The sequence below is a fragment of the Lytechinus variegatus genome, chromosome 7 (genome assembly GCF_018143015.1).
Source record: "Lytechinus variegatus isolate NC3 chromosome 7, Lvar_3.0, whole genome shotgun sequence".
In the NCBI taxonomy this organism is placed as follows: Eukaryota; Metazoa; Echinodermata; class Echinoidea; order Temnopleuroida; family Toxopneustidae; genus Lytechinus; species Lytechinus variegatus.
Window position 1 is genome coordinate 23120008 of NC_054746.1, and position 12481 is coordinate 23132488.

The 12481-nt window shown below is 33.1% G+C and overlaps 1 protein-coding gene across 9 annotated transcripts in view; it reads right to left on the reverse strand.

Annotated features, from left to right (window-relative positions):
- Window positions 1–12481, reverse strand: part of LOC121418785 (neurexin-3a-like) — a 136949-nt gene that overhangs the window by 78385 nt on the left and 46083 nt on the right. For 7 of the 9 annotated variants that reach the window (XM_041612898.1, XM_041612897.1, XM_041612896.1 and 4 more), the window contains 3 exons: window positions 7791–8713; window positions 5137–5166; window positions 2520–2537 (listed from right to left, as the gene is read on the reverse strand). In XM_041612898.1, coding sequence (XP_041468832.1) covers window positions 2520–2537; window positions 5137–5166; window positions 7791–8529 — 787 coding nt within the window. In that variant the 5' untranslated portion in view covers window positions 8530–8713. Of the gene's footprint in view, window positions 1–2519; window positions 2538–5136; window positions 5167–7790; window positions 8714–8823; window positions 8933–12481 lie in introns of those variants that run through there. The other 2 variants (XM_041612895.1, XM_041612899.1) reach the window with 2 other exon arrangements.

Here is a 12481-nt window from a genome sequence, read left to right on the forward strand (position 1 = left end):
GATGAAAGCAAATTTGATTGTAAAGTGAACTCCTGCAAGTGCTAACCTGACGGTTGACCTTTTGCTAAAGACATCTCGATTCTTCTTCGTGTCAAGAACTGCACTAAAGCTCACCTGTAGGTCTATATTTCTAAGACAAACACAAGCCGGCTAAAATAATTTAACAGAAGAGCACCACCCTTGAATAAAATCAAGCTTGACTGATTAAGATTCGCCTCAATGGCTGGCTAGTGTCAATACCTCACAGAGGCACTGATCACCCACTGCTTCACAATCCCCTATGGTTACAAATTCCAGGCAAGTCTACGATAAAAAAAAATTAACAAAAAATATACCGTATGTACATGGAGCAATGATGAAGTTTCCTCTAAATTTCTTGGAATTGCAGCACACACATGAACCTGAACATAAAGGTGAACTTAAACTCTCCTTTTGTCATATTTTTCCAAAGAAAGCAAGATAAGCATGGTATGTTGTTCAATCATGTTCACTCTCATCATTCTTTTCAATGTAATATTGTCAATTTAGATGCATGGCTTTTACTTCATTACATGAAAAGCATCGGCAACGTTCATCATCATCTCTCATATCTAACTAGATCATCCTAATAATTTTCATCCATCACACACAAGCATGCATAAATACAGGGCATAAATGCACAACAAGCTAGATCTCATTTCCTCCATACATTCTATCATAATTCCCCACTAGAATTCGCTTTGATACTGCAACTAGTGGAATTCAGGAGCAGCCATAAATACATACTCCCGGGATAGATAATTCCAACAAAGGAACAGTTCAAAATGAAAATGGATGTTATGAAGCAAAGTATGTCAACATAAAAATGTTAATTTACAAGCAAATTAGGGTAGTTTTCTACTCCGGATCTTCTGGATTACGGCTGTTTTCTGCTTAACGAACCTTGTCACGGTAAATCACTCAGATACTAAACTCATCAGGGCAATGCCATCATGTCTAAGGCATTACCAATGTGAGCAGCTCAACCAACCTAGATCATGGTTCACAAGATGTCCAATTATTTGCATGAGGAAATCCCATAAAACAAATGCAATATGCAGATTTTAATTCCCAATAAAATATGTGTATAGTATTCAATTCAATACACTTCACAATAATGCCACGATAAATGCAATAGAAAACAACAACAAAATCACCCATTTCATTCTAGTTGCTTGAAAGAAAACTAAGGCAATAGTAATACTGAACAAACCAACATCAATTAAAAACAGATAGCATCTAGTCTATATTAATCTAAAACTATAGAAATACATGTAATCATTTCACAACTTGATTTTGTTATTTCTGAATATTTTCTCATCACAATTTAACATTTTATCATCATTTCAGAGATAGAAAACAAGTTCAAAAAATTTACAATGATAATATAATTTAACAGATATAGCTATAACCCATCAATCATGACCTGGTATACCATATAAACTAATTTTACAGATTCTAGTTGGATAAGAGTCTTCAAATGTGTATGCCTGACACCCTTCTAGATATTATGAAGTACAATCTTAACACTCACATTTCTTCTAATAAGATTCTGACGTTCAGCAAGTTTTATGTCAAAATGTGCATGCAACATTCAGCACAATGCAGACTTCTATATACTAGAAGTTATAAAAGAGAAGATGTCACAACAAACTATGATATACACACACATAATTCATGTGATTTGCTCTTTTTTTGTTTAAACTGACAAATATGAATACTATAAATACATATTTTTTCTTTGCAACAAAATAGAAAACAGGTATTAACTGTCAAAGTGTTAAAATCACAAATTTAGTCATTTCATTAATTGACAAATTTGGAGTTCTAGCAAATACCCATCTACTTAATAATAACAGTATGTTTGTAATAAAGTTATTGCAGTCATTAATTAATAACTTTAGTTAGTTTAGAAATTTAAAAGAAAATGGAAGCATACATTATCTTTAAAATAGCAATCCCCAGTTTCAATGTTACCTACATTCATTACATTTCAAATAAGTACCAATTCAAGTGCAATAGATGGATTAATAATTATGTGAAATTGACCTTTTTTCTTTCTATTTTTTCAGTCAATCATTTTAATTATTTAAGGTGAAAAGGTGTCATGAGCTTGCTTTACTTGTGAATATGAACTCTTGCAAAAGTGCATCTATACGAACAAGCTTCCGTTGCTACATTGTGACAATGCAAGTTGTGAACCTTTTGCAAAAGCACATAAACTCTTTCTCGGCAACACAATGCGGCTAGCTGCATTCATGAGTATCACCTGTATAGCAGCTTTCTAAGACATCTTTTGATCCTTTATAAACCAAACACTGTGTGACATTCCCATTGTGACGCCTTCTCTTTACCGCCCCTTTATAGAACAATGGAAATTAAAACAAAAACAAATAAAAAGCACATTACATGTCTAAGGAGCTTCGATTAAATCATTCAACATCTAGTTTAACAACAAGAGACTAACTCATAATTGGATTCACCAGACACTTAACACTTACCTTCCTTCTCATCAGGTGCTGTATATCCATAGAATGGGAAAAGTGAAAGAGATTTTCATCATATTCAATTTCAACTGATGACATTGCTTTCTTGGTGACATACGGTAAACATATATACTTTCATTTTCTGAATTAAAAGTAATATCAAACAAGGATATCTGTTTCTTTATGAAAACAAAATGCTCATTCAAATATCTATTCAAACAACTATCCACATCAAGTCTTAATCAATTGTTCAAAGGTTTCTAATATTTTGAAATGATTGGAAATTGTTCAATCAAGAAAAGTATTAAAAGGCTATAAAAAAATGTTATCTGATATACAATAAAAAACACAAATTTGAACAAAGAAGTATCATAATTTTACAGAATGGGTAAGAAATTGATCACAATACTAAAACTAATAAACCCATCCTCCAATTAGCCGCCTAAGAGTAATGCGGATAATTCAATAATAATTGCGTTCACAAAACTCCGAAAATAATCCGCACTATTTTTACGAGCGCCCATCCTGAAAAAGGGTGACCTTGTGACCGCACCATGGCAATTATCCGCATTAATTTTCGAAATGCGTTCATAAAGTCAAAATCTGGTCCCGATGCTGCTTTTAAAGTATAATGCGGATAATTGCAGCATCAAAATAATGCGGATATCTCTGGTCCTCCTCCGAATTTACGACCAAATTATGCTGCTATTAGCCGCATAATTGGGTTTATGAAAGGGGTATAAGAAAAGAAAATGCCAATGACAAGATCTACACACAAAAAACTTACATGCATCCAAGGAAGACAACACATCATACATCAATACTTATATCTACTACAAGAATAATTTGTTGTGTTGGTGCAACAGAATCCGTAAAACCACAAATTTGCGCACTGCATGCGTGCAAAAACGCCCTCGACAGCACGAATAAGTGCATTGCAAAAAGGCGTTTCTGGACCACTGCAGGTGCGCAAAAATGTTTTGCTAAGGGCGTTCTTGCACCGACATGACAAATTACGGAATATAAATAATAAATCTATAACAATGAAAAAAATATTTTGATAAGATACATATAAATGCATACTCAACAATCTTGTTTTTTGCTATGATGAAAGGATGTATCCATAAAAATGGTTCCTTAAATGCTTACAATGTTTCCATGAAAGAGTAATACATTAAAAACCCGATACCCAAGGGGAAAATCTTTAAATATCTAATTAAATTCAATTCTTTGTAACTGAATATGCTGAGAAGCAAAATATTTTTTCTTAAAGAACCTAGACTGAGGACGGTTAATGGAAATAGGGAGAAGTGTAATGTATTTCAATCAATAGTAAATGTTGCCTAGATAGGCCATCTTGATGTGTTTTGGAAAGAAAGGCCATCTTGTTGCATCAAGGAAAGAAATAAGGGTCTTTTCAGAATGTGTCCGTATAGACTTACTAGTTAGTTATTGTTTTAATTGATCAAAACATGAAGAAAAAATGCTTTGGGTTTTTGATAATTTGTTGACTAAATCAAAACAAAGCAAATGATGTAATATAGTTTTGAGTAAACAAAATTCAAACACACAAAACAAATATCATTCAGAATTAAAATACATGAATGATATATTTCATGATAAAAAGAATGTGTCTTTATGTTATTCTGCCAAAACTTACTAATTTATCAAATTATTTATGAAATTATTTATTAATTAATTAAAGTATTTACATGCAATTAAAATGCACAAAAAAATAATTTGAATAACATATAAACTGATCAAACTGTAGAGCTCATTAAAAACATAACTTATTTAACCTTTTTTCAATTATTTGATCCATCATAGTTTAATAAAAGTTGAATTGTAAAAAGGGTTGAAAATAGACAACAGTTTCAATTTTTCATAGGATCATATTATTTATCATATAAATGATCATTCAATATCACCATACAAAAACAAAAAATTGTAACACAGAACAAACAAATACAATAATATAATGTCCAGAGGATAGTGCCCAAAGGTGGATTTGCCCCCCAAAATGTCACAAATGGACTTCACAAGTTAAAGAGATTTTTGCTATTGGATTCTGTACAAGTATTCTAGAATGGCAAGAAGTGGAAAAAACAGCCCCACCCCCAACCCCCAAAGAAAAAAACATAATTCTATCCCTGACACAAACATGCAACATCCAATTGAGTTATCAACTACAAGTCCATCACAATGAATATGTTAATTATTTGTGAAATTCTCATAGAGTATCTCAGAATCAAAAGCTTGACAATGAATTAGGGGCAACCGATTTCTTGGTAGTGCATATCAACATAATGTGAATCAAATGGAATAAATAGTGATCCTTCACATTATGTATTGAAATATTCAACATTCTGGGTATGGTACCTCAATGCAATTTTGCTGCATTCCTACATAAGATCCAAGGGAAATTACCATTCACTTAAATACGTAACATCTCATTAAATAGTTGTTAGAATTGACTAATAAAAGAATGGTAATGTAAATATTTCAAATTAATCCATTTCATTTTGCTCTTTCCTATAAAAAATGATATCTTTGGATTGAAAAAGCTAGAAGCAATGACAATACTCATATCACAAAACTCAATGCATTCCATGCAGACATATACAAAGCTTACCTTCTTCAGATTGTGTTTGGGGTATGAGTGCTTCAATGAAACAAAATTAATACAATAAAAAATGTAAGTTATTATTACTTATCTTGAGGTAAGAGACTGTACAATGATTACAATAATAAATAATACATACAAGCATTCTAATATTATTGATTTATTTCAGAGGATAGATGATTTTCTTTAAAAAGCATTTCTCACATACAAACTGAGTTGAAAATGATGAAAAAGTAGAGAGAGAGAGAGAAGAGGGAAAAAATACAATACACATAGAATTTTTGCAGGCAAGGAATATGAAAAAATAGGCAAAATTTATTATTATTATTTTAAAGTATTTCTTTGATCAAGGGTGATCATAAGGAAATAGATAGCAATGCTAACCAAGTTCTGATGCTGTTAAATGGCAAAGGAGAGAAGAGGAGGAAGGAGAGAATAATTCAATGCTTAAAACAAAAAGGTTTCACAGAAACAAAAAAAGATTCCACATTGCCTATCATCAGATTCCATCTGGGAAACAAAGCATTACAAAAAAAGAGCAAGAAAGACAGAGAGAAAAGAGTTGGAGAAAGAAAGAAAGGGGTATATAAGAGAGAAGGGAGAAAAGGAGAGGGAGAGGAGAGGGGGAAGAGAGACAGATATGAAGAAAGGAAAATGAAAAGAAGGGAGCAATGTTTCAATAGTTCATACGCAAGTACGTCACTACTCCTTGGCTCACAGGCTGGAAAGTTATTGATCTGAATATCCGACATGAGCTGCATGAGCAGCCTACTGATCGGAAGCAGGAACTCTGGCTTTGTATCCATCATTTGTTTTAGATTTACTTTAAGGAGAAAACTATGGTTGTCCATCTATCTCTGTCTGTCCCCCTAATTCTGTTTTTCTTCCATCAACAATGTTTGCAGTTTTCTGATTTTCTTGTGCTGAATCTCCCCCCTTCTCTCTCTTTCCCATTTTGTTAATTCATATTCATATCTATCTTCATACTTCCTATTGCTTTGGTGATGTTAATGTGCCTTTTTTATATACTTCTCTCCTTTCTTATAGCTGATCCATGATCTATGTAGAATTACTATATTCCTTACAAAGATCCATCTTCAGATTTTATATGCCCTTCTTCTTTCTGTATATTATTTTGTGTACTTGCTTCGCAACTTATATGATGCCTACTCCCCACATGAGTGCATCAAAACAATGTGAAGAAAGGAGACTAAAAGGGTATTAGTGTAAGGTATCAAGATTGGGTAATTTGAAAGAGAATTCACATTCCTAGAAAGTTTAATTATATAATGTTTATTAATATGATAACTAAATCATGGTGAAACTACATGAATTAGGAATAACTAAGTCCCGTTTCTTTGACATAATGTTTGTATTTCAATAATGCCATGATAAAAATTGTTTTCACTGCTGTTAAGACTTAGTGCATAGTCGAGAGTATACAGCATGACAGTATACAACAGCCAATGAAAAATATCTTAGTTTCATGATATTGAAATGCAAGCATTATTTCATTAAAATTAGAGCTTTTATTTTCATTTTCCCAATTGAGAATCAGATACTAGTATTAAACTCTTCACACAAGTGATTATCTCTTTGAAATTCAAATTTTGTTAACAAAACCAACTTTTGGTCTCTATTCTTAATTTTTTTTACTAACTCATTCATCATGTATACATCATATCAGTTGTACAATGAGATAAAAAAAAGGGGAGCCAACACTTTACATATACGGTATATGTGAGCTATTATTTATGGTGAGTTATGAAAAACAAAAACTGATAAAATTTCAGTTTAGTTTTTTTTGTGGGACACACTGTAAATTTATCCTTTTTGTTTTTTCTTCCCACACTTTCTACCACCCACTCATCCATCTGCATGCTCTCCCTCTCTCTCTCTCTCTCTTCATACAACCATCCCTAGGAATGATGATATTATACAACCTTGCATTGGCAGGTGCAACGCTACTGTTTAGCGGAAGAAACCCACACCTGAATATAAACACAAAAACCTTATTTCTGATATCCTTTCAGACCTGTTGAACGCTGCTTTATAGCCTACCTAATGTATGCTGCATATGAAATTTGAACTTGAACCACGAATGGTGTAGGAGTATCATACCCCGCAAAAATCCTTATCACAGGAGTTAAAGAGTAAAGCTATGCTCATCTTGATTTTTTTATTCGAAAAATAAGATAAATTTAGGATAAAAGTCAAAATTATTGAAATTAACTTTATGACTTGATCAATGAACAGTCAATGAATAATTTTCATGATTCTCAAGCTTTCTCTCATTTTATACATGTACCTTTGCATTAATGGCTACCAAAGTTACTAAAACATCATCCCAGAAAATGTATATGCAACTATAACTAGATTTTTCATCTTTTATTTTCAAACAGATCATCAGACTATTGAAAGAATATATATATATTGATGATTTGAAAGAAGAATATTTGTTATAAGAATGATAATCTGACATTAGATGTAAAATCTCATTCACTGAGAATAGTGGGGGTTCATTTGTTCTACACTGTTTGGAGAATAAATTTTCACTCTCCAAAGGAATCACAAATCATTAGAAAATTCTAAAAGAAAATGACAAGAGTATGTGAACCTGACAGAGAAACTATACTTGCCTGTATTGTGTATTGTATACTTACGTGTTTCACAAGTAAGACCAGTGTAGCCTGTCCCTGAGCAATCACACTCTGCATCTGCATCAGAACTGACACATAAACCTTGGTTCCTGCAGAAGTCATCACTGCCACACAGATCTGAAGGATCTTCCTCAAGGCCAATAGCTGCCATCGATTCAGGACGATACCACCTTTTGGGTCTCTCGCTCACCAGGTAAACTAAGTTCCGAACGTGGCCTTCAAAGCGATTCAGAAATTTGACCTCCGGTTCAGAGATATCCGTAACAGGCAAAGTACGAGGGACACCACCAATAAACAAATCCGAACTCCCGGTTAGCGATGTCTGACCATCAGGAATAGCTCCTGCTTTTCTTACACCATCCAAGATAATAACACACTCTTCTGGGCTTTTCATTAGTGTGACTTTATGCCATGTGTTTTGATCCAGGTTTTCGCCAATGATTATTGTCCTTGCTTTGTTCCTGATTCGGAAGCGTAATTGCAACTGTGCATTATCCAGTACAAGCTCCAAGAAGAACTTTGACCCAGTGCCACCATCGTCCGTGTACAGTAGTAATGCATCTCTCCTTTCTGTCTTGAATTCAAATTTGAGAGTTCCGTTGACTGTCCTGTTCCACTCCTCATATCGTGCGTATGTGTTCTCAGTGCCCAGAAAACGGAGTGACATTGCAGTGTGCCATGATACGGCAAATATTATTAAAAGTAACAGTTTTGATTTCCAAATTGCTATTGATGGCTTCATGGTGAGTCCTATCCTCTCACACACAATCTTCCAATGAGAAAATTGAACAACTTTGTCCTAATAAAATGATTCTAACAGATTCTCTACAGATCAAATTCTGTCATCTAGACATTTTTAAAGTCTTTCCAAAGAAAAGCTTCTTCTTCTGCAGTCTTTCTCTGCAAGTCAGTTTTTACTCTCCTACCTGCAAAAAATAAAAAGAAATAAAAAATATTTCACATTAAAATCGTCAAGAATTGACCTTCCACAATGTACAAAGGCAAAATGTAAACCTTCATCTCAAACTTTATCTACCTTCTTTTTTCCCTTTATTTTGCAATTAATATATCCCTTCGCTGACATAGTCATCTCGAGGTATCAGGCTGAATATGCAAATACCTCAGATGATACCCAGTGAGGCATAGCTAAAGGTATACAAAGAAAACTCATTTTGTCTTCATTAAGTAAAGCTTCTAAAGTAAGCTACAGTGATGACTACATTCAATAGATGACAGACATCCTAATCAATATACATTGAAACTTCAATCAATGTAGCTTCTACTTTATTTGCTTCATTACTCAATAACAAAAGAGAAAACAAGACAGCTATTTGTACTCTAGCTCTTCACCACTTACAGCGGCATGTCGATCTGTTAATGATCCCATATTCCCATTATCCTCAGTTTATCGATGGGACAAACAAACATCATTTTCGTTACGTCATTCATGGCACAAGGTCAATGTTTGCCACATTACATTACACATGGGGGACAGTGCTTTCCAGTACAATTAGAAACACTGTCGATATTATACATGTAAATGTCATATACACATGAGATTTTACTTAAATGACATTTCATTTACATAAGATTGTTTGATGCAAAAATGTTGTAATTATCTGATAATGATCACAACATTTCAAAAACTTAACCTTGATTAAGATTTCAATATTGATTCCCCCAACATGGTCTAAGTTCATTGACCCTAAATGACCTTTGACCTTGGTTTACCCTTATATCCAAGTTTCATGAACTAGGTCCATATACTTTGTAAGTTATGATGACATTTCATAAACTTAAGCTTGCTTAAGATTTCAATGTTGACGACGACGCCGCCGTCATCAGAAAAGTGGCGCCTATAGTCTTACTCTGCTATGCAGGCGAGACAAAATTTGTGACAAAAATTAAAAGCTACCGATACCTAAATCATGGAATTTGATTGTCTAATAGTAAACTTAGCAAAAAATTGCTCTTGTTATTACAACAAGTATTCATAAAATAGATCCCCAATCCATCTTGATAATAAGGTTCCGATAAAGTGATACCTCCTTGATTGTACAAACATACATTAGCAGTATAGTTGGAATATTATTTATGGACAAATTGTTATTTACTCATATAGGCAACATCACAGTGGAAAATCAATATATGCAAGCATGAGTAGGTACTAGGCAATTCACAATGATCAGTCTTGAATACACTTCATTAAACAAAAGAAAAACAAAATTACACTATTGAGCTCACCCGCCCCTCCCCATCCCCATAATACAAATACATGACAGTGCTACAAAATCTACCCTGTAAAAAAATCATTAAAGCGAGAAGATGCAACAATATCAATTTCACAAGATACATACAATTCTACATACCACAACTTAGTAGAAGTATACAACTACCCCATTAATTATGGCGGGCTCAACACGTCTGAAACCATCCAGTGGAGTGTCATTTTCTCTCCGATTATGCTCAATAGACAAAACACATTACAATCAGATATAAGTTGACTGGCATTGTCAGTACACAGAGAAATATATATCACGCTAGTTCAACCAACTTTTCATTGAGGTGAATTCTATTGTGAATTTAACAATAGCCATTTTAGGGTTTCATTGATTTGATCCGAACTGAATGGTAATATTTTCTGTAGCACATTCTGTGTTCAGAGGTGAACAAACTATTGTCAAAATATAAACAGCTCACAGAAGATAGAATATATTTTCAGAATCGTTTTTATATCATCAATGTTTCAACCAAGAGTAAATCCCTTCTTTCAGATAATTTTTGTTCAAATTAGCAAATCTACACAAAATGAAAGGCATAATATTGAACATGTTTATGATATTCATTTTGATGACGAAGAATATAATGATGATGAAGTTAATGGTGATGTTGATGATAATGCTGAATGATGTTCATGATGGTGATGATGATGATGATGATGATGGTGATGATGATAATGTAGTTTGCTCATCATGATGATGATGTTTGTTGATGATAATGTTGCTGAGGATGATGATGTGAAAGGTGATGATCACAGAATGCACAAAGTTCCAAATCCTTTTTAAAAACTTGTTTTAAGATAAATAATTCATAGCTTTAACCATGGATCATCCACATCACACATGTGCAGACTCCTTTGAAAAATGATATTGTGATAACGTAAAAATACACCCATAATCATATACATTTTTCATGTATGTTTGGTTTGCTTAAAGGTAAATGCTAGTTTTGGTAACGATATCAAAACGAGTTCGTACAGAATCCAATGAAATGACCACAAAGTATCTGTTTGTATAAATAAAATGCATGTGCCAAAGGATTCTGGATGAAATTGTATAATTGCTGAGAAATCAGCAAATAAGCACAGGATTCGGGTAGGGCGTCGGGCCCGACGCTGTAAGCAATAATTATACATTGTCCCACGTGCGCTTATCTGTGTAGGGGATCTTCGGTGTGAACATTTTTCAGCATAGATTTCAAGATTTCACAAAGTTCAGTTCATGTAACTGTACCAGATCTAGATCCTCAATGATATACTGACAATTAAGCCTTGTTTTACAGACTTTCTCATGAAATCAGTGTTTACTGCAACTACTGGAATTTCTCTTTAATAAGCTATGCTACCAGTATCTACTTAACAAAATAAATTTTCTGTCTTATGTCATACTGTATGTGGTAACTGCTGACATCATTGCAAGAATTCTAATCCAATGAAGAAACATAATCAAAACTTGTACTTATTTGCTTCTTTAAATACACCATCAATTAGCTCACTTCTAATAAATACACTCAGCTATTACCACCCGTCATAACTGAAATTCAATGAAAGAAAAGAAAATAACAGAGGAATGCAAATAGAATCCTCATAAAATCTTTTCAATTAGCAGACGGAGCAGGAGAAAAAAATCCATTATATTGACGAGCCTTCATAAACGTCACCTAATGAAGCACTAAGCGTTAAGGTAAAAAGTACACTTCTGCTAATTAGATTGGTTACAAGCACGGTACTCTTAATTCAGGATTCATAAGCATGTGTTATGATGACGTTTTATGGTCTAATTTAAAGATGGATGTCATTAACAAATTGACCAGGGTGTGAGGGTGTTACAATATGGAGTTGTTTTGCAATGCTCCAATAAATCAAATCAGTTAGATGGTGCTAGATGGTGTCAAATGGAAAAATGCATTAAAGGAACACCTAAAATAAATCACACAAACTAAGATGATTCAAAGAATTGAACTATTAATTTCTCAAATTTTAAATGTAAAAAAAAAATTTGTAACCTTTTAATGAGAAGCATATATAAGCTTAACATTGATTTGACTATATTTAAAATAATTGATTTTAATGTAGAACATTATGCACATATTTAGGTTTTATATGCATATTCACCATTAAATTTAGAATTTCTAACAAAAAATTAAGAAAGAAAAAAAGAAAGAAAATATAAGAAAGAAAAAAATACAAATGACATTTCCGTTCCCTCTCACTGACTATGACAATCACACACTAAGCACTGTATTCAAAGACCAATGAATTTATAACAAACATGTATATATTGTTCATTTAAGGCACGATAGTTTCTTCCTGGTAAAAACAGTAAAATAATGAATTGTTTGAATTGATTAAAATGATTTATGTGACAAACAGTTTGTAGGGGCACAATGGAGGGGATGGAGGGGGGTCCGCTAAA